This window comes from Antennarius striatus, chromosome 11 (assembly GCF_040054535.1).
Source record: "Antennarius striatus isolate MH-2024 chromosome 11, ASM4005453v1, whole genome shotgun sequence".
Lineage (NCBI taxonomy): Eukaryota > Metazoa > Chordata > Actinopteri > Lophiiformes > Antennariidae > Antennarius > Antennarius striatus.
Genome location: NC_090786.1, coordinates 17,493,944 through 17,520,924, shown reverse-complemented (window position 1 = coordinate 17,520,924; position 26,981 = coordinate 17,493,944). Strand labels below are relative to the sequence as shown.

At 42.5% G+C, this 26,981-nt stretch overlaps 1 protein-coding gene across 5 annotated transcripts in view; it reads right to left on the bottom strand.

The window, feature by feature from the left end:
* lyst (lysosomal trafficking regulator) overlaps positions 1 to 26,981 on the bottom strand; it is a 58,377-nt gene that overhangs the window by 3,261 nt on the left and 28,135 nt on the right. For 3 of the 5 annotated variants that reach the window (XM_068326888.1, XM_068326890.1, XM_068326889.1), the window contains 42 exons: positions 25,077 to 25,233; positions 23,321 to 23,532; positions 23,149 to 23,215; positions 22,121 to 22,230; positions 20,994 to 21,363; positions 20,751 to 20,907; positions 20,462 to 20,635; positions 20,217 to 20,377; positions 19,399 to 19,589; positions 18,593 to 18,838; positions 16,873 to 17,046; positions 15,011 to 15,160; positions 12,788 to 12,925; positions 12,508 to 12,706; positions 12,283 to 12,402; positions 11,214 to 11,832; positions 10,372 to 10,552; positions 9,779 to 9,948; positions 9,408 to 9,638; positions 9,122 to 9,288; positions 8,622 to 8,774; positions 8,340 to 8,501; positions 7,769 to 7,960; positions 7,448 to 7,659; positions 7,146 to 7,355; positions 6,858 to 7,034; positions 6,553 to 6,629; positions 6,267 to 6,455; positions 5,704 to 5,849; positions 5,507 to 5,603; positions 5,265 to 5,326; positions 5,008 to 5,063; positions 4,745 to 4,897; positions 2,590 to 2,834; positions 2,408 to 2,474; positions 2,152 to 2,308; positions 1,561 to 1,701; positions 1,262 to 1,479; positions 942 to 1,172; positions 651 to 840; positions 422 to 558; positions 215 to 313 (listed from right to left, as the gene is read on the bottom strand). In XM_068326888.1, coding sequence (XP_068182989.1) covers positions 215 to 313; positions 422 to 558; positions 651 to 840; positions 942 to 1,172; positions 1,262 to 1,479; positions 1,561 to 1,701; positions 2,152 to 2,308; positions 2,408 to 2,474; positions 2,590 to 2,834; positions 4,745 to 4,897; positions 5,008 to 5,063; positions 5,265 to 5,326; positions 5,507 to 5,603; positions 5,704 to 5,849; positions 6,267 to 6,455; positions 6,553 to 6,629; positions 6,858 to 7,034; positions 7,146 to 7,355; positions 7,448 to 7,659; positions 7,769 to 7,960; positions 8,340 to 8,501; positions 8,622 to 8,774; positions 9,122 to 9,288; positions 9,408 to 9,638; positions 9,779 to 9,948; positions 10,372 to 10,552; positions 11,214 to 11,832; positions 12,283 to 12,402; positions 12,508 to 12,706; positions 12,788 to 12,925; positions 15,011 to 15,160; positions 16,873 to 17,046; positions 18,593 to 18,838; positions 19,399 to 19,589; positions 20,217 to 20,377; positions 20,462 to 20,635; positions 20,751 to 20,907; positions 20,994 to 21,363; positions 22,121 to 22,230; positions 23,149 to 23,215; positions 23,321 to 23,532; positions 25,077 to 25,233 — 7,365 coding nt within the window. The remainder of the gene's footprint in view (positions 1 to 214; positions 314 to 421; positions 559 to 650; positions 841 to 941; positions 1,173 to 1,261; positions 1,480 to 1,560; positions 1,702 to 2,151; positions 2,309 to 2,407; positions 2,475 to 2,589; positions 2,835 to 4,744; positions 4,898 to 5,007; positions 5,064 to 5,264; positions 5,327 to 5,506; positions 5,604 to 5,703; positions 5,850 to 6,266; positions 6,456 to 6,552; positions 6,630 to 6,857; positions 7,035 to 7,145; positions 7,356 to 7,447; positions 7,660 to 7,768; positions 7,961 to 8,339; positions 8,502 to 8,621; positions 8,775 to 9,121; positions 9,289 to 9,407; positions 9,639 to 9,778; positions 9,949 to 10,371; positions 10,553 to 11,213; positions 11,833 to 12,282; positions 12,403 to 12,507; positions 12,707 to 12,787; positions 12,926 to 15,010; positions 15,161 to 16,872; positions 17,047 to 18,592; positions 18,839 to 19,398; positions 19,590 to 20,216; positions 20,378 to 20,461; positions 20,636 to 20,750; positions 20,908 to 20,993; positions 21,364 to 22,120; positions 22,231 to 23,148; positions 23,216 to 23,320; positions 23,533 to 25,076; positions 25,234 to 26,981) is intronic. The other 2 variants (XM_068326891.1, XM_068326892.1) reach the window with 1 other exon arrangement.

Sequence of the window (26,981 nt, the reverse complement as noted above, 5' to 3'; positions counted from 1 at the left end):
CGACTGAACTCCCAGACCTCTAATCCCACTAGAAGCTCGCTGGAAATGTGTTTCAAGGTCAACTGTGATTTGACTAATGAAGCCGAGTGTTGGAGCATAGAGCAGCAGTCTGAAGAGGGAGGGGGGAGGTAATGGGAAATGGGGTGGTAAATTCTGTATTGATGTGGAGGTGGAACGTTAGAGGGGGGGGGGGGGTGTCGCCATGGAAACCCACCGTGGTGCTGGTGAAGCGGTTACTGTAGGCGGTGATGACTCCACACTTGCTGCCTGTGAATAGCTGGCAGCCATCAGGCACCCAGGCACAGCTGGTCACCTGGAGCAGAGCGAGACAGTCGGACGGAGGAAAGCTAGCGGCTGATTGGTCAGTCAGACCTCCGTCGCTCACACGTTCTTTTTTTTGTCAGAATTGAACTGGTGTTACCTGATGAAGCTGTGAGCACTGAATGAAGTTGATGGGCGGTTCGCTCTGCTTGCTCTTCAGCCGCAGGATGTTGTCTGCATAGCCCCAACTCAAGATGGCCGACCACTGGATGTCTGTGCTGTGCATGCTGCGAACGCCTACGGACCGGAGATCAGAAGATTAATGGAGTCAGCAGGTCATTGGATTGGACCTCCTGTGCATGCAGGCTGAATGGTGAATATCTTCCTACCCTGCTCCTTGCTGTAAATCATCATGAGGCAGAACTTGCGGGACAACCCGCAAATTGCTCGTGTTGGCAGAGCCAGCAGGGATCCAAACCTCTCCCCATGTGGCTGACTGAAACACACCACCGGGTCTGGAGCAGACGGGGAGCCGACATACTCGCCCCACTTCAGACCTTTGATCCATGGCAGTGGGCTCTGTGGGGGAGGAAGAGGAAGATTGGCAGGTGAGCAGCGGGTACTTCCCTGGAGGACGTGTTGACTATGTGTCCATCAGGTGCCACCGCCACAGATGTTACCGGGCAGACTACTTCTTTGGCCTGTTCTCGGCTTTCTCTGAAGGCCAGTTGAACCAGGAGACCCATGGCCGCCGGCAGCTCCCCCTCCATCATGAGTTTGGGGCCAGCTCTGCTGATATGGGAACCGTTGAAGAGCTGCCTGGGAGTCTGTCCGTAGGTCTTGATCATCGTCTCCAGGGCCCGTCGCTGCACCGGGTCCTCTACAGCCGAAACGTCCATGCCAAAGTAGGTCTGTTAAAAATGATATTAAAAAATATACGTAAGCAACAACTACTGTTTTCCCAGACGGTGACAAACAGGTGACGTCGGCAGCTACTGACAGCTGGGTGGAAGACGTTGATGGCCTGGACAGCAGCTTTTCCTTTCTGCTTGAGGCCGAACACCAGGTCGATCCACTGGCACAGCGTCTGGGAGACCTGATCCGACTCCAACGCCTGTCGGTGGATCAGGATGAACAGACGGGGGTCGTTGCGAGCCCACGGCGGCAAATTGACGTGGTTCACCCTCTCGCCGTTTTGGCGCACGCCAAAGTCAAACCCTATGAAACACAAATTCCTTTTTAACTTGCAAGAAATGAAAAACAACATGAGCATACAGATAAAAGAGGATGAATATTTACCCTCTCTATTGACAAGAAATTCTGGGAGGTAGAAAAACTCTGGGATGAGCTCTTTCACATCAGTCATGGACTCATAGGAGGACAGGCGCCACGTCGTGTTCATTGAGTGAAACGTCCGGTCCGGTATATCAAAGCTCTGGTCTGATGAAGGCCAAAGACAATCTAATTACAGATTCAGCTCACTGATTGAGAAGATCCCCTTTCATAACCTTGGACACCGTGCCGGCTGAATACATTTACCATCACATAAAAAGATGCCTTGAAGGATCAGAGGAGGGAGACGGATTGGAATGAAAATAGAATTAACAAGAAAAGAAAGAGGGAAAGTGCAAAGAGTTGGTCTGGGGAGAGCAGGAAGATGAATAACCTTTCCTAGATGAGACAAGTGATCCAGCACAGCGACAGGCTGCTTAGTGCTTGTCGCAAACAGCCTTCTGGAGATCTGTGACAATTACCTCGTGCTTCAGCCATGGACTGTCAGTTTACATCTAAAGCTTGTTTAAACTGTGTAAAACCATGAAGCAGCAGGAGTTTGTCACATCATTAAGACGTTCTTCCTTTCCATCCAATCAGAGCTGAGGCGTGACTCACCCTGATATGCGAGGAACATCTTTGTGAACGGCGGCATTCGGACCAAGAAGTGAAGCACGGTGCCGCTGTTGGAGTAGTGTGAGCCGTAGTGGTACGGCTGGACGGGGGGCATGGGGTCGTCCTCACGGATGCCTTTCTTGTATTCCTCCTCAAGGTACTACATGATTAACACAAACACATTTTGATGTGTTTTCTAACACACACACACACACACACACACACACACACACACACACACACACTTACTTATACTTACCCTGTAATTATCAACGTAGCGATCCTCTTTCTCCTTTGACTGCACTGCGATGGGTTTGATCAAATTTCTGCATGACAACAGAAACAACAATGAAAACTATTCTGTAATAAATGATTCCTGCATCATCGGTCATCAGCTTCGTGGATCAATAACTGCTTCTCCAAACAAACTAACATACTGACCTGTAGATGCTGGGGTCCTGCAGGTCAAGCGTCTCACTGGTGTAATCCCGCAGGATGAAGGGAAACACCGGGTACTGCATGAGGTCGTTGAAGGAGCGACCCGCGTGTTTGTTGAGATGTGTGAGGTACTCAAAGTTTGAGATCTGACCCGAGCCCCACAGCTGGGTGAGCGCCGTGATGTTTCCGTGCTCCAACAGGTTGGGCAGATCAGAGGTCAGGATGTTGTGGTAGACATCGTCACGGAACTAGACAAGAACACAGCGGGACGTTTCCAGAGTTTAGACGGAAGTGGAACTTGTGGAGCTTTTACCTCACACATGTCATCTGAATGATGTTTAAAACATGCTATTCTCCACCTGAGCCTCTGGTGCCTTTAGGGACCTCCTGATCCAATAGGAAAGTTTCATTCACTTAACAATTTTTAACCAAATCAGGTTTAAGATCCTGGGAGAATTTACATCATTTTTAGAGATGATCAGACTCTTTTCCTGTCCTGACACTCTTTAACAGTCCACAGTAACGCTAGTAGCTCAGTGAGGCAAATGCGGCAGAGCTAACGTAATAACAATTCTGATATTAAGCACTAAAGGGCTCCATATTCTGGTACATCCACAATATACTTCTGAACAATTTAAGGATTAAATCATCTCTCTGATCATAATGGTAATATGGACTTTCACTCATTGACATTAAACAATACACTCCATCATTTAAACGGGATCATTTATCTCTGCTTAAGATAGCACCGTCTGCAGATGAGCTGCATTTTGTGAAATTTGTTGAAATAGAGCTGATAAGGTCAAATATGTTTAACATCTTAGTTTCACATCTCCAACACTTGCTTCATTTCATAAGCATCATGTAGAGCTAGCGCTGATGGGAATATGAAAAAGTTATAAATTTCCCCTTTTATCAAGTAACAGTTTGCGTGAGTCAGCAGAACAGATCTTTTTGATGTCCGTGTGTTTAGGTGCTTTTTGTTTTTTTCTGCATTGGAAACATCTGCTGTCAGCTTTGAACAAGTTATTTTGTAAAAAAGCTGGATTTCTGCCAGGTTTGGGTGTGTGGAAGATCCCATCACAACTAAACCTGGAGATCAGTGGATACTCAAGAGGCCTTAAGAACATCTGTCGTTCAAAAATCAATCCAAAAGCTGATCGATACAAACTGGAATGACTAGACTTCGCCATCCCATGTGGGATGAAAACTATCTCTCATGAATTTTCTTTGAGTTCTTCAATTTAATGTTACATCTTAGTCATCTTCAGACATCAGTCCACACAAAGCTCTCCAGTTCAGGAAGTCTGGTGGTTTAACTTATATTAAAGCTACACATAGATTATAGCTTCACAACAAACACAGTTCTGTCGCCTAATCCAACGACTGCTTTGAGAATCAGATTGGTAGATCGTTTCGTAAATATTGTTACCAACTTAAGTTAGAGAAAGGTAAAGGCTGAACTATCAAGAAATCCCTTCAGTTCTGACGTGGTCGTTTTTGATAATTAACGTATACTTTGGGGAGGGGAGATCACAAAAGTTAACAACAAAGTTCAAATCTTACACCTGATTGAAGGTCTTGGAAGAACCAAATAGTCAGATTATTCTCATAAACTATCATCAACAACGTTCACATTCAGGATTGTTAAAACTAAAAATATGTCGGATCTGACACCAGTTCATGAACTAAAAACAGGAGGTTGGCAGAGTTTTCTGGGTAATCGATTCAACTATACAAGCCATCAAACAAGGATAGATCCTGTCTCAAATCATGTTTGTCTATCATGTTGGAACATCACTCATAGTTTTACTGAAAGCAGTTATAAAAGTTTTGAATTCTGTGTACTTTTATAACTAGTATTATTTCTTGGCACAGACCTCTAGAGAACCTGGAAGATACGAGGGGTTGAGAACCACAGAACCACAGAAGAGAGTTTTATTTTATTGAAGTTGAACCCAGGTGGTTGAATTTTTATCTTCAAAAGGAAGATGATTTGATGATGAATGATTTTTATCTTGCGATAATTACTGTAATATTAAAAAGTGAAACCTAAAGTAAAATAAATTAGAATACCTCCAGGATTACACACCATTCATGAACAATATCAGTACTTATTTAAGCATCTGTCTCTCTGTGACCTGTGCTGTTGTCCCACCTTGGTGTTGTCAAAGGCTAACAGCAGAGTCCTGCCATTGGTGAGGAATATCTCCACAGCGTTGTCTCTCAGCTGCCACCAGCGCTTATGCACCTCCTTGATTTCCTCGTACGTCCAGGAGAACGACGGCGCCTCAGTCTCACCATGAAGGCTCTGTTCAAACACATTGTGTCAAGTACACAAGTCAGCTCATAACAATCACCCACCAGTGTACAAAAATCACATCCCAAGGGGAGTAATCCTGAACAGTAGTCTAACTATACCTGATTATCTTGAGCATCTGCAGCATTGTCTTCCACAAAGTACATCCCAGACTTTCCTAGGAGACGACATGGGTGAGATATAATGTGTGAAGAAGAAGGCAAATAACAGCTTCCCCCTCTGGATAACGAACAAACACTTCAAACAATTCTCAAAATAACTCTCAAGTGCCTCAGAGAGAGCGCATTAATCTATGTTCCATGTGACTGGCTGCCTGTATTATGCATGAGGCAGCTGTGAGAAATGGACAGCGTATTACCCAGAAGCAGCTCCCCTGCTGTCTCTCTGGAGGGGGCGACACTGATGCACCGTCTGGTGAACCTGAGGATAAAAACATTTCTCATACACCATATACTCCGTCTGAATAAAGCAAGCACATCCAGAAATGTAGCACAAACTGATAAGAGACTTGTACCCTCTTCAGAGGCTCCTGGAGGCCAGAGAAAGATATGATGTCATCTAAAGTTTTAGCGCCAAGAGAGATAAAGAGGAAGGAAATACCTGATGGGCTCACTGGTGGCTTTGTCTTTGACAGTGGAGGAGAATGAGGAGTGGGTCTTGTCCTCAAAAAGGAAGGACAATGCCACCTTAGCTGTGTCTAAACAAGACATAATGGCAGGATTAGGACACCAAGACAGGATCACATTAGAACTGGACCAAATGTGTCAATGTTTCTACAAACAAAAGGGTTTCTTCACCTTCAGGCTTGTGTCTGTCTTTCAGCAGGTATTTGTTTGGAATGGTGAGGTAGCATCGCTGGAGCCGCCGTCGTTCCCGGTTTGGCCCTTCGGTGGGGTCCAGCTGCCAGGATGTTGGGTAGGAGGTCTGGTCGTACCAAACAGCACTGAAACAGACCAGTACCGTCCAGTCAAGTACTTCATCTACCTGCAGTAATACTGAGGTGAACTCAGGTGATGCAGCCTCTGATGATGCTTTACAAAACTGAAGAGGTTCTATTCTTCTCTTCACTAAATGCTTGTCTATCAGGTTAATCGGTCTCCTAGAAATGTTTCAGTCCAACAATGAGGTTTTCAGTTTTGTTTTTACAAAATATGTTTGAACTGTGGAGGAGGGCGAACCAGTTTGACATGTGTAAATTTGTCCTTAAGAGTGTTTATGAACCAAAATACCAGCTTTTTTCAGAAGCACTTGTTTAATTTATATCTATTTACATAAAGTAAAGCTTCACATTGGATTGTTGTATCATTTAACTCTGTTCTAGTATACTATAACTTTATGAGAGACTCTTGCTGATGGTTACCGGTCATGCGTGAGTTGTTGTACCAGCTCCTGCCAGTGGCGGCTGGCGCTGAGGTCAGTCTTGTAGAGTCCTCTGATGTGTTGGATGACCTTCTTTCTCTCCATGCCTTGCCGCAGAGACACATTCTGAGTGATATCAGCTGCAATCTTGGAAATATCCTTGGACTTTGCATCCAGCCTCTGGATAAGACTGTAGAGAAATAATAAAAACGTGATGGTAAGATGACTGGAATACACAAACATCTTCTAGTATTGAACATCCATTGAGTGTCAGGAAAAAAACTCACTTCTTCTGAGTGTTGGACATTTTCTTTTCCCATGCCACTTTGCTGGTTTTCTCCTCCAACTCATATTTGACTTTTTCCTGTGTGAATAAAATTCCAAGTAAACAAGTTTTTAAACACGCATTAGCCATATTCTCCAAGTAAATTAAATCCGACAGGCTTCAACTTGTCATTCTTAAATGATTTTGTTCTACTTATCCAAAATTGATATTTTAGACTTCTGTCAAGGCAAACTGAGTATAACTAAAGAGGCTTGGGACACATTTCCCTCCATTTAAAAATAAGTATTTGTCTTTTGTAAGACTTACCTCTTTTATGGCCTTGAGCAAATCTTGTTTATGTGGAGCGTTGGGCGGAATGCAGCGATGGCCACAAAGCTTTAGCGAGGTCATAAAAACACCCACTGCATTCTGATCATCTTTGGTGAGGCTGTCCCTGTGATCGTGCAGCATCTCGTACAAATACAAGGACAGCTTTGGCCCGTGCTGAAATGGGAAATAAAATGGACTGTGTTCACTGGGTAGATGTGGTTTGATAAAAATGACCAGAAATAATAGAAATAATTAGAATAAAACGAACGTCTCCTTTATCCTCACCTCCAGACCAGGGCTGAGGCTCTCCTTGAGGATATCTAAATGTTTGGGATCGTACACAAACTCTAACGCTTCCTTCCTGTCGGATAGGGGAATCGAAGGACTAAGGGTGTGCACAAGCAAACGGCCGATTTGCACCCGAAAAGTGTCCCGACACGACCATAAGATCTTCCTCCACTGTTGATTTGGAGCTCCTCCTCGACCCGTGCTTCCCTATGAGACCACAACAAGCAAAACAACTGTATGACATAGCGGTTGGCTAACTGCAGCTAAAGGATGAAAACGATCAGTCACTGCTGTCATACCAAGCTAATTTTGATCCCGTCCATCATGAGTTTGAGGATATCTTTCTGAAAGCTTTTCTTGCTAGCAGGCGGCAAAGGGAAGGGAGTAGGAGAGTGTGGAGCTGAGACAGCACCGCCTTCATCTTGTGGTTGATCACTTGGATCTGGTGTGAAAAGCTGTTGGTCTGGAGAGTCGGGAATATTCAGCAAGTCAAATAAGTCCTGACTGACATCTGAAAGGAGAGACAAACAGAATAAGGAGTAGACCCACAGTTCAGTTGATGATTATTGTATGTAAGGTATGGAAAAAGTACAGAAGTGGGAGAAGAACAAGTTTCATACCGTGGTAAATGAGCCTGTTGACAGCAAGAACCACGAGCTTCTGCAGCCTTTGAATGAATTCGGTCTCACTGGCGCGTATAGGGTTCTCCTGGCTCATCCTCCTCTGCATCATCTGGCTGAGCTCTTCGCTGGCTACGGAACGCATCCGCATCAGGAGCGAGTCAGTCTGGGCTAGAGAGAACCGGCGCCGGCCTACAAGCACAATATCCGTGTGCACTCAGTTGTGAAAAACAAGGTGAGCACCCATCATGGCATACAGTACATGTTGTAGTGAAGGATAGATTCATTTGCATTCTTTCTAATTCAAATCAAGAGAACGCAAAATGTCATGAATTGTTGAGCAAAGGGAAGATTGGAAAGAATCACTGATCAAAATGACATCAGTGCTAAAATGCTTCAACTTGATTAAGTTAAGCATTCAAACATGCACAGACAAAGGCACCAGTAGCGCTCAAAGGTACTGGGCGAAGTGAAGAGAGTTCTGGGGCAAATGGTGAATTCATAGCAAACATGGAAAACATACTCCATGGCAGGGAGGATGTTCTCCGCTGTGGACCGCAGTCCAAGCTACCTGTGTCGCAATGGAGCATGTAGGATGGAGCTCCTGAGGGGGAGGGGAGGGGAGGGTCCTGAGACAGGAAGCTGAAGGGAGGGGACAGGGGGATCTGGCCATAGGAGCAGTAGTGCTGCCTGGGGATGCGGGGGATAATGGAGTCTTTCATGGCAATGGAACCTTCAGATCAGGATGAGGAGATGTTCAATGAACAAACGAGAAGTCAAACTCCAGGAAACACATGGTGGTAAATATGTACCTCAACGCACCACATTTCTCATGCCGCATAAAAACTCTCACCTGCGATACTCTTGCGCTTCTGATAGATGGCGTGATGCGGAGAGCTGGGGGCATTAACTGAGCTGCTCAGCTTCTGAGGTTCCTGATTGGCTGTCGTCTTTATGAACTCGATTGCTGACTGAAGGACACGGAACTGTAAGGCCACTGCCATCTCTATGGAAAGAAAAATGTAGTGATGCTCTTCATGAGGGACTGCTGAGGACAAGTACACTTATAAACTGATCTACAGTAGCTACATTGTAGTCATAGGGTTGGTAATACGAGTAAGAAAAATTATTAAAAAGCCTTTTTATATATTTTTTTGATAACGAAACAGCAGTCACATTTAATAATTAGGAAATTAACAAAATGAAATAATAAAATGAAAGGACAACATTTCAGAAAGTGGAAATGGAGACATGATATTTCAGAAATTATTATTTTCTTTTCACGGATGTTTAAATTCTCCAGTCGGATTCTGTACCCAGTTGATTAGGTTGCTTCGACAACCCAGTCCTCACCTTGAGTGTGACCTGTCTTGCTAGTTTGCATGTAACCAAGCAAGGTAATAAGGTCTTCAATGATACGGAAGTACTGGGACCCTGAAGAGCTGCAGGAGTGGATGGTCACAGCTACCAGCAGCTGCTGGACGTCACAGACCAGAAGCTTGTAATCATTCAGAGGGATGCTGAAGTGTAAGGCAAAGGAGACCAAAAAATATGAAGCAGGGAATATCTACCATAGATATATGCAAGATCAATGGTCAGTGAGATGATACATTATTTAGTTAATGGCTCAAAGATTCACCTGTTCTCCATGCCATTGAGAGTGGAGAGGGTATTAAAAAGCACATAGAGCAGGCCGTGGTCTAGCAGGATGTCTGCCAGTTTGGGGCAGGCATTGAGGAGCTGCAGCAGCATGCACAAAATGTTATGCACCAAGGAGTTCTCATACAACGAGTTCTCAATCAGACCCAGGACTGGGATGATACAGCGCTTTCTGAAAGGTGAAATATTTTCCATCTCCTCCAAATCCAGACTGAAAAACAAAGTAAGCACAGCATAGTTATGTGACTATCAATACAAAAGACATAGAACACACAACCCTAAAGGTAGTTTTGGTAAACAGGACTCCTACAGTGCAACAGAAGTCACAGAGAGTACTGTTCCAGGACTCACTCTTCCTCCAGGCCTACTGGCCTTCCAAACAGCATCTCCAGGAAGCATTCAAGGAGCCCCTGGCTGCCCTGGTGGATGTACAGCTGATTGGCCAGCAGTGAGAAGCCATGGTTCTTCAGGAACTTCTCCTTCTGCTCCTTGAGTGCTCTGCTGAAATAGGCATCCAACAGCTAGAAAGATATGCAGAAAAAAATATGAGATAAATTTGAACAGGTTTGAACTTAATATCGCAATGACATCTGACAGGTAAGGACTTAAATATTTCGGTCTTATTGATTTAATGGATATAAATAGTAATGTAGAGAGGTTTTAAGCTATTCTGATGTCTGCATGATAAATGTGTAGGAAACACCAACAGCAGGTTAAAGACTAACATTAAAAACTGGAATAAAACAGAAAAAGCTAATAGAACCCACCCATCAAAGCTGTAAAATAGTTTTAAACACATGTAAATTTGGAATTTAGGAATACTGATCAGTACTATTTTCCATTGGGAGACACTATGTTACCTATTAGCATCCTTACTGCACTAAAATGTGTTCACCTGGTGCTAAATCACATCGATAGTCTTCAAGAGAATATATTTGGCCAACCTTCATGACTCCTTGCTGTATGAGAGGTGATGAGTGATTGACCAGGACAATGAGGGCCTCTGGCTGAATAAGTTTGTCCATCACCTCCTCAAGCATGAGGTCAGGCAATAACAGCAGGATGCCCCTGAGAAGATCATAGAGTCCACAGCAGATCAGCACCAGGCAGTCCTCAGTGCTGGACCTGAGAGCAGAAGATGAGGATGTGGTTCTGAATCAGTGACCAGACAAGCTGATTTTAGGAGTATGGACAGTCTTGAAGTGTGTGAATACAACCATTTAATGAGTTACCATCTTCAGTTCTGCCAGCATTAGTTGTCTATACTGTCAGGTTTTCAATATCTTAGCAGTACACAAACATCTGTACATGAGCCAAAATACCTGCCATTATTTTGAGCTTAAAACACTGTTTTGATTTAGTGGAAGTTCCTACGCAACTTAAAATCCATGAACAGTCAGACCAATTCTTGATGTAAGCTGAGATCATCACTAAGACAAATATGACATTTATCAGAAGATAGCATGACGATAAATAAATAAAATACATCTGTTGTTAAAGTCCTGTCAATGGAAGATAAACTGGAACTATCACAGCCATACAAATAATTTTCAAACAAAAAGCCTCTGCAGATCAAACAAATCCATTTACGAGTCATTCTAATCACATAAAACCAGTAAAATCAGTTTGCTGATTTATATACTGGAACAAAACCCTAACAGACATCAGATCAAATGATGAAAGAGGCTGTCAGTGCTTCGCGCTTAGTACAATAGACAGGTACATAAATTGGGATTTAAATTCCATAATCATTATCAGTAATCGTAGTGGAAACGCAGCAGCATACCTGTCGTTGGACTCTGTTTTGCTATGTGCTCTGTCATAGCCAGGTGAATAGGTGTAACTCTCCCAGTCCTCCGGCATAGAGCCCCTGTCAGCTGCACTGGGCCAGCGGCCGAGCGTCAGCGAGCCGTTAGGCGCCGGGAAAGCCAGCCCCAGACTGGCCAGGTTGCTGGGGCTCCTCTGGAAGGACTGGATGCCCTTTAGGCTGTCCGGACGGTGCGGCGTCTCGTCACTGGCCCAGTCACCCCTGTCCTCAGGCTCTGCCACCCCAACGCTGCCCTCCGTCAGGCTATCCAAGTCCTTGTCCTGCTCCTCCTCCACGCTGATAGAAGGGGTGCGCAGGGCTCCTCCTCCTTCCACATCATTAGAGTCACAGATCGTCTTAGCCGATTCGCAGCTGCTGAGGAGCTGCTCGTCCCCTCCACCCTTCTTGAGCGTCTCTGTGCTGCCAAGAACCTGTTGAGTTGCGAGGGAGCCACCTTCACTTTCACCCATTTCACTTGAGCTGTTCAGTCCGAGTCGAGGTGTCAGCAGAGGAGAGGCATACGGAGACGGCGCCAGACTAGGTGGGCGTAAAGACTTCTCCCCACCTCCATGTTCTGGGGAGGGACCATGAAGATGACCTGGAAGCCCAAAACACACTTATTAAAAACGCATGACTTACAAGACTACGGAGCAAAATTTGCAAGAAAACTTACTTATGTGTATTTCAGTTAATGAACAACAATACTGAAAGACCTGTGGCTGAGATGAATAGCGTGGCGTTCATTGAGGAAAAATGTACTATGCACTTACGTTGGCATAGGAAACATATGTTTATGTGTCAAAAAGGGCTGTGCAAGGACAAAATGTTTTTGTGCTCTTGACTTCAGCCCAATTTATTTTATGCGACTACTGTTGACCTTACACATCCCAGTCCTGAGGAGTTCTTTCATGATAAAGTAGGCTTGTAAACAACAATTAAAGAGTTACAGAAAAAAAAAAAAGATTTGCAAAGATAAATGAGGTTGATAATAAAGCTGGGCTCTGTTAGAACTACAGTCAGCAGCAGCCTCTAGAAAAAACAGCTGCACCTTCATCACTGAAGACTGTTGGGGAGAGGGACATCACAGAGCTGCTGGCAGACTTCCCACCACTGCTGGAGTGTCTCAGGTGCATAATGGACTGAACCTTCTCCTGGTACAGCTTCCCATCTGACAAAAAAAACAACAACCCCACAACAAAAGAAGTCAGTGTCTCATATTAATTAAAGGCTCTTTTGGAGAGAAGAGCTGTTTCCAGTTGTGTTACTTTCTCACCAATGTGCAGTGAGAAGTAGAAGGTGGATGGAGTGTGGCAGACGTAGGTGTTGGTTGGTGGGTGGACAGCCAGCAGGAAGTTGTAGATCAGTTTCAGAAGGTTTACGTCAGGAGGAGAGCCAAGAACCTCCTGGATGATTTTGACAAATGACACGCAGACTTCCTGTGGGATGGTCGTCAGATGGTCGTCTCGATGCTCCTTGAGATGAACACACTGCAGTCAGTGACAGTCAGAGAACACACAAGATGTTCTCACAGAAGTTTATGGGTGGTGTATTACCTGTAACACCTGGCAGGTGAGCAGGAAACGATGCACCACTTCAGCTTTGAGGAGTTGGCGGATGTTGAAGACCTGATGAGGGTGGTGCACCCTGATTAAGATCTCTAAGGCAGTCAGCAGCGTTTCCCACACGCCGCACTGACACCAACAAAACAAACAGATTGACAAAAGACAAGCTCACATTAACCAGTTACCCAGCAGCTAATGGTAGGGCAGAGGTTACTATTACGCCTCCAGCTGAACAGGAATCAAAACACTGCAAAACATCTCTAAATTAATCAGGTTAGTTTTTAATACACTAAAAGCATAGTGGAACGGTGGAACTAGCTAATCATCTCAAAAATACAATTTGCATTTCAAACACTTTAAGCACTTATTTATTTTATTTAGCTGGAATATACGACAAACAGTTGATGAGTGTTACCTCACCGAGCCTTTGGGTTTGTCAGGACTAACTGAGTTCAAACTGTTCCTTTTACATTCTGGGGGTGTTTGAAGAAACACGGTAAAAACGAACTCCACTGAGAACTGTTCCTTAGGTGTATGAATTTATAACCAGCTCATCATTAGACGATGTTTTGAAGTTTATTCCCTTCATCAGGAATGGATGTTAATAAATAAACAGGCCTTGGGAGAAGCCTGAAATGTTCAGACTCAGTAAAGTCATTCATCTTAAATTCCTTTCTTTCTCCTTTATACCTGCAAATCTGGTGAGACAACAGCACATTATTCAGGTCATGGGTCAAGTGATGGCCTACAGGCTAAATCTGGACCTTCAATTCAGCTCTGAAGTTTTTCAACATAGTGGAAAAAAGACATTTGTTATCAAAAGGATTTCAACACAAGGCCATCTCAGCAGAGCTGCCTGGATCCTACTATTATCTAGTTTCTTCCAACTACCTTGGTATGAGTGGGTGTGTAGTTCAGAATGTCATCAGAATGTCAGTGGTTTGATTCCCAATTCCCCACCTCTACATGAGAAAGATAATGAACCTCACTTTGCTTTCAGGGTACCATGATCACAGACCACTGTCTGGGTGAAATGCAGAGACAGAGGGCATTTCCTTTGCAGAATAAAATATCTAAAAAGAAAACATGATTTTAGATCCTCCATAGAAAGCTGTCATCTCCAGACATTCTCCTATGACACTGCCATCATCTGCGGTGTCGGGGGGGTGGGGTGGCAATGAGTGCAGTGAGGAAGGTCATCAAGGATTTTATCGACTGGTGTGAGAAAAATCATCTTAATATAGACGCCAGTAGGACAAAGAGATGATGGCTGACTTCCAGTGGGGGCCTAAGGCATCTGCTTCAGAGACAGACTGACGAACCCAAGTGTTAAAGCAGCATTTCCTTCAACTGATTCTTACCTGACCATTTTTGGTTTCATTTTATATTTCTATTTTAACACTATTGTGTCCATACCTTTCTAATTGTGTCCTACTTCTCTCTCTTCAGCTGCTGTAAAAGTGATTTTTTTTCCCACTGTGGGATCAATACGTTTGGTCTTGTCTTATCTATCTTAACTTAATAAATTTACAATAAACAATTTGACCATGCTGGTTCTACCGAGTTCCGAATCAGTACAGCTGATATTATATCAACAAAATAACATTCAGAAATAATGGAAACCTCTTCATCTAATATCAATGGAGGAGGAAGGTTGAATACAGTAATCCCTCACTTGCTCGCGCTTCAAGATGCGCGGCTTCACTACATTGCGGATTTTTAGTAGGTACTCACGAGACACCGTACTCGCATGCTATTGGCTGACAGCATCAATGTGTGCACTGCGTTCGGACTCACGGTTCCTCCTGCAACTTTTATTTCAATATAAAAGTGTTTTAAAGTCTGTAAGAGTGTGGGAAAGGGTAATACAGATATAAGGTGGTTTAATATCCGTATGGGGAGAGTTCAGACACGTTTTAATTACTGTAAATAATAAAATAGTTCGTCGCTATACCGCAGATTTTTGTTTTTCACGGGTGGTCCTGGAACACATTAACTGCGAGTAACGAGTGATTACTGTACTCCTGATTGAGACTAATTGATTATCTGAACTGTGGTTTTATTTCACATTTGAATAAAATATAACAGACTTTCAAATGAGAATCTCTTTGAACAACTCGTTTTTTAAGGCTTGTCCTGTCCTGTTTTTGTTTGACAGTGTGTCTTCCATCACTAATAACAACCAGTAACTAGTACTATGGCGCTTGTGTTTACCTCAGCCTTGGCCCAGATCTTCCAGTCTAGAAGGATGTCTGACAGGAGCCTGATATCCTGCACCACAGCAACAGATCCAGTGTCCAAGCGGAACTGACCATCGTCCCCAAGGATGAGGATGGGTCGACTGCAGCAGGCATCCAGTAAAGTCTAGAAAGGGAGAATGTGGCATCAGAAATGTGTCTAGAGGTAATTTGCCCCACTTCACGTCTTTAGTCAGCTGGGATAGGCTCCAGCTCCCTGTGACCCGCTCCAGCGGATAAAGCGGTTCGGAAGATGAAGGAATGAATATTAAATACAAACAATAATTACGGTGGTGACGCACAAATCTATCCAAGAGTAAATGCTTCGCTCAAACCGATGGATAAATGTCCCAGAATGTTCTTCTGTTAAAATGCAACTAAAATAATGTCATCGAGTTTGGAGACCAAAAAAAAACCTTCAGTCTGGTCCACTCACTAATGAAAACTACAAACAAGGCCAGAAAGCTGGACATTTACATGGACTCACTATACATATAACAGCCACATATAGAAGATTAAAAAGCCAGCCGATTTACACCTCAGGAACATATCAAAGACTTTCTGTATGTCTCAGCAGGATTTAAAATCCCTGCCCATGTAGCACCTGTATGGACCACCCAGACCCCTCAGATCATCTGCTTCAGGTCTGCTTTCTGACCTCAGAGACAAAAGTAAACATGGAGGAGAGTCTACATTCAGTTTTTACGCTCTGCATATGTGGAACAAACACCCATAAAAGTGTTGGTCTACTAAAATTGTGACTTCTTTGAAATCAAAACTTGTTTAATCCCCACATTAAATCATTTCAATAACTAATATGACCGCAACAGACTAATTTCTTAGGAGTATCAATACTTTGAGTTCTATCTTTATTCTATTGTCTAATTTTTATTTGTTGTCTTAATGCATTTTGTATTCATCCAAACTACTTTGAACAGCCTTGTTACGGTCATAGAATTTACTGGCTTTGCAGTGTGCAGCGCCAGACATAAAAAAGTTTCTCATTAGAGTTTTTGTCAGTCCATCAAAACCAATTCTATTTACTCCCTCAGCAGCTCAGGCTGTATTGATCAGGCTTCATTCTTTGGGACTAGCTTCACTGAGGTGGTTATAAATTGTGCCACCCTTACATACAATAGAAACTTGTGACTTAAAGTGTTAGTCACTACCTATATTATTCGTCTGACATACAAATTTAATTAGAGTCTGATTAAACAATGTGACTTACAAAGTACTTTCCTGTTCCTTTTCACACAGAAGTTATGAGTGTTTACCATCTCTTGTTAGCACAAAACCGTGTCATAGACGAGTGCATGTATAAGAAAAATGTGACTAAGGCCGTCAGAGGTCCTGTGTGTCTCTGCAGGAGTTCAGTGTTTTATAAAGTCAGACAGAAACCATGTCAGTGCACAGCCATCACAGAACTCACTTACAGAGAGAGTCAGAGAGTTGAATAACAGCGAGGTCACAGCACTTACGTGGCGATACCTGGTGCTTCACTGGATCAAGTTAACAGAAGAAAACATACAAGACCAAGTAAAATAAATAAAAAACAAGGCAGTCAGAGCCTGCAATATCACGCGAAGTGTAGGTCATCATCTCATTTTCATCATCATTTCATCCCTTTTCCGCCCGAGTAATCTGCTTTTTGTTTCATCTTTCTATCTACAATGGTTGCGAAGATATTTGGTGGGCATACAAATGAACGGACGAACACACGAACGCTGACAATCACATCACTGCTTTGAAGCGCAATGTAATAACAAAATAAATGTTCCACTGCACAATCCAACTGAGGCTGTGGGGACAAGACAGCAAAGATTATTAAAGGAGACTCACTTTCAGCATATGATATCCCACTATGCATTTGGACTTGATGAGGACTTGGTGGATCATGGAGTAACCATGGTAACAGTCCATTTCGTGGATGCGGTGTTGGTTAAACTTGGACAAAGACAGCAGCACCTGCAGGGCCAGAGTCTGGGTCTTCTCACAGTCACTCAGCTCCACCGTCTGGACAGTGCAGTCAAAAATGAGGAGAAGAACAACACTCACAAAAACTGCTACAATAAGGCTGTTCCTACAAAAACAAAACACATACAACAGATAAGACAACCGATTAACAGTGTAGTTATAATCTAAATTAATTACAAACTTTACTAAAGTCTATAAAACACAATGTCAACCACAATGTTCAACAAGAAAATGTTATTTTTTCTCAACAAACTGTCTTTATCCTGTCCTCAGTTGACATACAGACCCAACAGAGGTTGACATCTCCTGCAGCCTTCGCTCTGCCTTGACAGGAACACCCCCTATGTCTGGGTGTTGTTCATGAACATTACAACCATTTATAGTCAATACAGTCATTCATCCACAGGTGATCTCTCAACTCATTGACCTTAGCATCCATCCATTAATAAAAGTACTTTATTAATACCAAAGGAAATTGGGAGTATGCAGCATTAGTTTGTACAGCACATGGTACAATCAAGTTGACTGTCAGAAACATTTTCAACCTCGTGCAGAAAGTAAAAACTGGAAAACCTCGTCAGTGTCTGGCAATGCTAGAAGTAGCTATGGACATCATCATCATCAACAAGAATTGATCCTGTTATGGATGAGATTGTGTGTGTGCGTGTGCACAGAAAAGATAATGGTGATGGGAACCCAATAAAGTACAATGACAGACAAATAGGTGGCCTAAGGGATGTAAGACTTCCGGAGTCCGTCTGTGGAGCATCTCAGTGACAACAGTTTGTCTGAAAAAACAAAGGACCTGCGTTCCACAGAGCTGTGTGCTCACTCCCACGCTCTAGTGGCTGCTCACCTGTGAATGTGTAACTCTGTTTATGGATCAAACTACCGAAAATTTGAAGATGAAATTACAACAGTAGGTTTGATTAGTGAAAACAATGAGCTGATGGCGATAACAAGCCATCCAACATCAAGAAGACCAGGGCAAATCTTGTGGAAAAGTCAATGACACACACACCCACACCAACACACACTATTAATTTAATATCCTGGGTGAGGAAGCACATTTCTGTCCTCGCATCCTCAATAACTTATCAGTTCAATATAGTTTCCCACCAACTATATCAGTGTGGTAAAGCAGCTTACAGGGACTCTTAAACAGATCACCAATATTAACCAGACTGAAAAAGTAGGAAAACACAGGCAACATCATTACTGATCCTCACACCAAAACCACAGAGTTCGCCCTGTGCTCTGATGGAAAGAAGCTCAGGAGTCTCTGCTCTCCAAACACAAGGCTGAAAAAAAGCATCCTCTAAAGTTGAACAACAACTTAAATGATTATTTTAGATAATGAATCTTCATCAGACAACCCACTGTTTTTCTTATCATGCTCTGCTAAAATAGTGCTGGAAATCTAAACAAGCGTTGAGACTATAAACAAGTGTTTAGACTATTTCAAACTACTTCATTGATTGCTGTTTGAAGACGATATACAGGACGGAATAATGAAGAGAATCTAAGAATATTATGACCGATTCCCAATCCGAGACAGCTGCATTACAAATAGGAACAATCCTACCTGTGCAAAGAGGAAGACAAAGTTTCCCGTTCCTCCAATCTTATGCAGGACACTCTGCAGGCCTTGGGTTTTGGTAGGTTGCAGTGCTCTGAGAGCATCTGGCTCGAGCGAAACACTCTGCACTTCTTTTGAGCTGAACGGCCGCTGGATAACCACCGTCTTTGCCTGACCCTTTATTCTGATCACAGGCTCGTAGATGGTGTAGACTCGGGGACTGCTGGGAGCATAGACTACAGCCAGACTCTCCTGTACAGGAACACACAATTCAAACCTTCATTGAAAATCTTTATCCCTTGATGAAATAAAAGTTTTAAAGATTTTGCAGTAATATTTTTAGAGTATAACAGTAGTTCCAAAGAAGAGGAAGAGAATTTATTAATTATTCTTGTCTTACTACTTTAGTTTTAAATCAGCAGCGTTATTAGCAATAAATCCATTTGCAGTTAAAAGGGAGAAAAACTATTTGCAGTTTAACTGAAATAGCTTCAGCTGAGCTGTAATAGCTTTTTTCATCTGGGAAAAATGATTCCCTACTGTGCTATGTCATTAATGACAGCTAGTTGGAATGGCACATTATCCATACACCGTGAAATGAAACAATAAATGAGACATAGGAGAAATTTGCTATGCTTGCAGAGTACTTACATCACAAATTGCAAGTAAACAGTTTATGGTGTAATTCTGCATTTTGACATAACTGATTAATTCTTTAATAGATGAAGCTGTGTTATTTAAATTTATTTGACAATTTTTCTAAACACACGATCTGCATGTGTGTGTGAAGATGGAATTTCACGCTGACTTACAACCAAAGCTGTTGTGTCCACATCCTTATTCTTCATCAGAAACTCTCGCACATGATCACACTTCAGGGTTTCTTCAGAGACAAACTTGGATAATGTCCCACTGGGTTGACCATATTTACAGGGCATGATGGAAGTGAGGTCAGGTCCACTGGTGTAAAGGAAGAGAGCCTCCTCAGAGCCGATTCTAGATCCTAAAGTATGGAGGCAAATAGGACAGTTCACCATCTTCATGAGACATCCGGAAAAATCCAAAATAGATCCTACATCAAACCCATTACCCACTTTGCATAATCTGTTTTTGTGACAAGTCATGCCATGCAACCTTGTTTTGTTTTTTATTTCTTATGTTTAAAGCAGTCATTAATTTCCAAGAAGATACAACCTACAATGAACTCATCCATTGGTTAACTCTCATCCATTGGGTTTTAGACGCCAAGGCAGCAAAGAGAAGCCATTCAAACCAAATAACAAGCAAGCAAGAGAAATATTCAGTAAGCATCCCAAGGGAATTCTGAGAATTAGTAATGCAGCAAGCCAGTCTGGATATGATTTAAAAATACGACCACACCCCATAACATAATGCAAAAAAAGGACAAAGATAATCAGTGCACCCTGTTGGTGCACTATGGAGACCCGCTACACTGAGGGTGTACTGCAACTGGGATGTACATGAAAAGTTGCGAACAAACAAATGAGGCAATGCAAGGCTAGTATAATCGAGCTGATACAATTAGCGAGAAAGAGACAAAAGTTTCTCAGATGTAACAGAAACATGACAATAGTCAGACAATGAAGGCAGGCTTTGATTGGAGTCCTACCGTTAAAGAGAAGAACAGTACCCAAGCTCCAGCATCCACCACGCTTCAGAAGTTCCCCTGAGGAAGGAATACAATGGCCCAACATACAGAAGGTTTTGTTGCTGTCGGAGGATAAACTGGACTTCCTGGGTAGAGTGTAGTCCAAAGAAACTTCACATTTCCTGAACAAAAAAAGGTAATGTAAAGGTTAACAGCCACTTATTTACCAGATTTAAAAGCTCACCGTTAGGTCAGATGTTCCTCACCTGATCCCACACACCCAGACGACCACACGGCCATGGATGTTCTTCTTTCCCTCTGACTGTTGGGTATAAGTGAGACCTAGGTGCTGCCACTGGCCCACTCCGAGTACTTCCTCATCAGAGTCTGCCTGTGCGAGCAGACCAGCTTTTATTTCATCATTTGGGTCTATACACATTCTGAGGGAAAAGCACATGATAATACTCAAGCTATGAATGCTGAAGAAACAGAAACACACTCTACACACACATCTTTGAAACTTTCTCTCTTTGAATACCCCATGCTGAAAATCACCTGAATGTGAGAGAGCCGGTAGAAATGTCTGCCCACACTTGAAGCATCAGCGCCTTAGAGCCCATGGACAGAATATGAATGAGGCTGTCATTCACTAATGTAGTCCCAGCCAGAGAGGAGCTATGGGGGGACTCAGCTGCAGGAGGCCTTCTCTCCTCTGAAAATCAATGAGTGACAAACCTCAAAACCAGTTCATACTAATGGTTGTTGAGCAAAAGCAAATGTTGGTGCTCTGTGTTTCACCTTCAGTTTTGTCCCTATCCCCTTTGTCCTGCTCTGTCACCCTCAGCCACATGGAGGCACTGAAGCCACTGGCCATGTGGGGCCAACAGTTTTGTCCTACTAGGGGCAAGTGGAGAGGAGCAATGTGCCATGGAGAGGATCGGAAATGGCTTGGTCGAAACCCAAACTCCCCCTCCCTGCGTCCAGATGACAGTTTGCCCTTCCAGAGCAAACCAACGCCTTTCCCGCCAACAGCACCGTTCTGTCTGAAGCTGTTTGACACCCCTCCAGACGCCGAAGCCCCAATGATGATAGGAAATGACAAGAAGTGAAGAGGTTCCATATTCATGTTGGCTTCAACGATCTGCAGGATGCCTTCAAGTAAAACTTCCTGGAAAGCAAAGCAAACTTAAAGTAAGGAAACACTTGAAGAAAAACATTTGACTGTATAAGTCACAATCAACAAATTTGTAAGTTACATTTTTCGGACCACTAAATTCAATAAATCTAAGAAAAAGTTCATGCATGCGATACCAGCTGTTATTTTCAATTTAAAGATGTTGAACTTGGGCTAAGTCCATAAGAAATGACTACATTTGACCACTGCAGCCCCTAACGCTTATAATTTTTCCTGCACATCATCCTTCAGGTCAGAGGTTGTCTTGTTCACATGGTAAAAAATAAATACTAGCTTTCAGAGTCCTGCTTCTTGGAGGCAGGTTATTAATAATGTCTGCTGCTGGATTCCAAGTAATCACAAACCTGTCGGAATAAGTTGTACTATCACAACCTTGGTGTTTATTGTATAACTGAAAGAGCATTGTGTGTTGATCTGAGTTTTAAAGAAACAAGAAGAACAAAGTATGATTGAGGAATCTTCCACAAATCTGAAGGGCAAACCACTGTGTGAACGCTTGTGTGAATGGGTGAAAACTAGGCTAGTGTTGTAGGACACACTGAGAGGCTGGTCAGAAAAGAACAATAGATGGCAAGTCCATTTATCATTTATAGAAATGACATTTCACTAATAAGTTCTAATTCATGCAGAAAAAAAATCATGCCCAGACACTGTGAACATAAGGTGTTACTGTCAACACCCTGAACATAAGATAAAACAGCAATGTTTACAAATTGATGGGACTATTTACTGTAGGCGGGTTCTTCTCCAGGAACAGACGAATCAATAGAGCCAGTTCCTCTGCTGTGATTTGCTGGCTCACCATGGCAACCAGCAGCTCTACTAGAACCGTCTGGCAATCTGGATATAGACCAATGAAGAGCAGATTAGGTTAACAGTTTTCATTCAATTTTCATTCAGTACAACACAACTGACACAAGGAGAAGAAAGAAGAGGAAAGGCACTTTATTAATCCCATGGGAAATTATTTGTGTGCATATGCGTGTGTGTGTGTGTGTGTGTGTACAGGCCCTTGAAACAACCACACACACACAAGCGGCCTGCAGGCATGCAGTATATACAATGGGAGGCAGAATGACGGTCAGCTCCTTCTTGGTGCGCCCAAAATGAGACCAAGAGACACACACAAAAACTAATATAAAAAGGTATGCCAACAATCATGTCTAAAAGTCTTTTTTAAAATAATTTCACTATTTTTATCATTGTGTATCATTGCTTGCATCTTCACTGAAGTCAAATGTGACCCAATGATGAACGCTGCATTTTTTTGTGCTACAAGTTCCTCATATTGAAACTTAAATCTCTGTTAAGTAGTTTTCACGTCGTCCTTGCCACTTTGCTTGTATGCAACTTTGTATTGAGTGAATGTGGACTTGAATAAGTGGCGTAAAAGTATGACACGATGTGTACTTTTTTTAAGGGCAGCTCGTGAGTTCAGGCACTGAGGAATGTATTAATCAAATTAACCAACTTGAGTAAGATTAAGTCTCTGACAAGTTTTAAATGTCAGTGGTTACATATTTTCTTTTAATTGCTGTCAATGGTTAGAGTTTTCCAAGAAACACTAAAACAACTCACAAGGATTATGACATTTGAACAAAATGTCAACACAGAGATACAAATCTGAAGAAGGCTATTTGAGTGTACCCACTATTTACCCCCACATGTCACACAAGAATAATATCCTACAGCGTGAGATAGGGCTAAAACAAACCAGAAAAAGATGAAAATCAAATAACAACAAAAAAAACAACAAACCTATAAAGGAGGGGTCTCTTTGGCTGAGGATGTGGTGAAAGCCAGACAGGATGGTTTTGACTCCTCCCTGTGATGACCAGAATAAAAGGTCAGTAATTCATCATAGCACAGCTGAGGTAAATACACATTACTGAAACAATTAGTAATACAAAGAGGAAGTAGTTAGTCTAACCTGGTCATAGAGTAAAGCAGCATTGCAGCGGTTGGCATGAACTGCACCCAGAAGACTGTGAAACACATGACTCACAACCTCCAGGTCTGGGGAGCTGGTGGCAAGAAGCTGCAACTCCATTGTACAGATCTCCGGAAAGAGCAGCGCTCCACGCCCAGGCCTGTCAGCTACCAGTGTAAACTCTTGCAGCTCGGCATCTTCAACCTTCACTCCTAGAAGAGACCAACCACACAAAATAACATCAGACACACAACAAAAGTCTCCAGCACAGATGAGGACAGATGATAAATCTTATCTCAAATATTGTAAAGAAGAAATTCACAATGGCAGAACACACTGCATAAACAATGTCAGCAGAAACTTCCATCCAGAAGGCAAGTCATTAAATAAGTTTTAAGCTCTTTGTTCAGCCTCAGAAATGCATGACAGTCATGCTCCTAGATCTGAGCCGTATCTAGTAAATATAAACTAAAAGAATAATAAGAAAATTACACAAACAAAAAAAGATGCTGAGCTTAAGTTAAATTTAATTCTGGAAAATCATGTTATGTATTTTTTTAATTCAGATGTCCTCAAAAAATATATTCTTGTAGGCTGTGCAATACAAAACAGAAAGTTATGCAAGTGTAGTTACAGCTAAGAGACAAAAACACCCCCAGATGTAGCTTTTGTGATGTCATGCTTGTTTGGGAGAAAATATCAGATATCAGTCAAAACATCTTATTTTTGTATTAATAAGGTCTAGCGATTGAGTTAACAGGACTATGAGGACAAAACACCTCTAAAGCCATATTCAATTTAGCTAAAAGAATAAACAAAGTTTTTTATAAAACAACATGTCTTCATTTTTAGTCAGTGACTAAAGCAAGAAACGGAATGTTCAACATTATTGAGCGATTTGAGAGGACTGCACATATTTTAGCACTGCATGTAGTATCATTTATTTTTTTGTTTAGCAAGTCAGAATTAAGTATGAACTGTTTTACAGGAAGTCTCCATTTGACCTGGACTTCCAGTCATAAGATCCAGTTCATGTGGCCACACAGTGCAGTTGCCTGCAGTTGTAGAATGTAAAACAATGATTCCATTCTGAGGGGATGAAAAAGCAAAAGAAGTAATTAGGCCACGTTCTTAACCTGTGAGACCAGAGTGGGAAGGGAGACGTGACAAAAGGATCTGTTGTGAGGAAAGCGCTCAGACCCAATTCTGCCATGTCATAAGTATGCAATACAATTTAGCCACTTGTTATTGCCAAATATCCTCCACAACAACCTAAAAGGGTCATATTTAGGTTTTTCTTAGTTTATTTTTCATACAACACACACCTTAAATATACTGATAATCTGTTAACAATTAAATTCTCCTGTGAATTTCAGAAAATGCAAAAATGAATAAAAATGTAATAACTTCATGAAGGGATTCAATTCCTAAGTGTGAGAAGCAATTTGTCAATATTAATTTCATTAGGTTAAAAGGCTGAGACCAAAAACAGGACCTCTTAATCCATCAAGCATAAGTCTGTTGATTTAGAAAAAACGAAAACATGCTCTAGAGAAAATGGAAAACATGAAGTATTCCTGATTTCAAGGATTCTAAAAAAATAAAAAATAAAAAAACACTAGAAAAAAAGTGAAATGAGAGCTTGCTAGGATAGTTACAAGACTTATACATAAAGCAGACTGATGCAGTTGTGTCAAACAAGTCTAAGCTGCTTTTGCCCTGAGCTGTCAGGTGTGTAGAGTGGGTGTGATCCTACCCTCTTCCTGCTTGGTCATGTCTTCAGGGTTGCTTTCGCTGTCAGCGTCGTAGCCCTCCTCCTCCCCCAGGGGCTTGACGCCACAGCTCTGAACCTCGTCCACCTCCTCAGACAGATCACCTGCTGGGGCCACCCCGTCGGCAAACACCTGCAGCTTCTGACAAAAAGAGAGTGAGTGGGCAAGAGTGAGGCACACAGAGACAGAGCATAAGGGAGAGAGAGAGAGAGATAGGGGAGGGGAGGCAAGACACACTCAAGAATCTCAATCCACTGCACTGTAAATGTAAGTAAACATCACTATCTTGGTCATTACAGTATTTTCCGCACTATAAGGCGCACTGGACTATAAGGCACCCCCTCAATAAATTTTTTGTTTTATAATTTATTTCATATATAAGGTGCACCGGATTATAAGGCGCACACAATAAAAAATAACATTTATATGATAAACTGCAGAGGCTGTAGTTGCGCAATCCGTCCACTAGATAGAGCCGCGCTGCTCAGGCAGTCATGATTGTATTCATGACTTCCTGACTACCTTTGAATGGCCCCCATTGTTATGTCAATAAGCCATTCTGAGCCTCATCAAGGAAACCTGATCACTTGATCACTTTGCCATCTTAGAAAGAAGTCAACACACACATTAAAAAACCTGACATTAAAAACTGGTTAAATTCATTACGAGTTCAGTCACTGCGAACAGAGCGGATTATTTCCTGATCTGAAGTTCGAAGCAGATATTTAAGCTCCGACGTTCGTCTTCGTTTATTAATTAAATATTGTTTTGATCGATCGGTAGTCCAGTCGGAGGTGAGGTGCAGTTATTTGCTGCTGTGTGTCCTAAACAATTTTTAACTAGTTTTTAATGACAGGCTGCTAATTTACTGGCAAATATGACGCTGTTTTATTCCTAGAACTGACTTTGACGTCGGTGTCTCACCGCCGTGAATCTCACAGCACATAGCTGCAGACAGAATACACAAGCCTGAATGCACCCCTCCGCTGCCAGCCCAGAGATATCAACTACATTTGTAAATCAATTGCAGCACACCCGTTGGCACCTTTGTCTAGCAGTGACTCTGCTCTTGAAATTTCAGAAAAGGCTGGAAGTTCAGCTTTGAGGGTCTTTCATTCACCTTTATGCCAGTTTGTCCATCGGTTTCCACAGACTAATAGAATGGACCGTCATTAGATTCCAGATGACAACACAATGGCATTTTTAAGACCAATAAAGTTTAAAGTGGGTTACCTCCGACGCCAAATAGTTAGGAAATACTGAGATCAGTCAGTCAGTCAAACTTTATTAATAGAATTGTTGAAAGTTCCTTATGTTTTGCTACGTAATCACCGGTGCTCCTACAGTCTGCTCTACCGTCTGAGAGCAGCTCAGTCAGAGAGCCGGGACTTCAGTGACGCCCCTTGACTACCGTTGTTGGGGGGCGTAGGCCCGAGTGCTTAGTGAGGGTGCTCCTCTGGTGGCGGAGTGCGGCATGACTGCCGGCCAGACTGCCGGCTTTTTTTCAGCGATCATGTTTTTAACCAATATTAATATGAATATTAATCCATATATATGACGCACCAGATTATAAGGCGCACTACGGGTTTATGAGAAAATTTTAGGCTTTTATGTGCGCCTTATAGTGCGGAAAATACGGTAAGTTGGTAAAATAACAATCTGCAAGAGCTTACCCAATTCTGTTTTTAAAAAAGTTATGCTAACTATAATAACCATGTCAAGTAGTGGTCCTTCCTCTAGTATGGAAAATAATTTTCCAGCAAATGTTTTGCACTGATGAGGGGGGGGAAATAGTCATAAGAAATATCAGCTGACTTGACCTCAGACAGTCCAGTTCTTAGATCTGTAGACTCATCCTGTCATCATATATGGGCATTTTGGCCCCATTA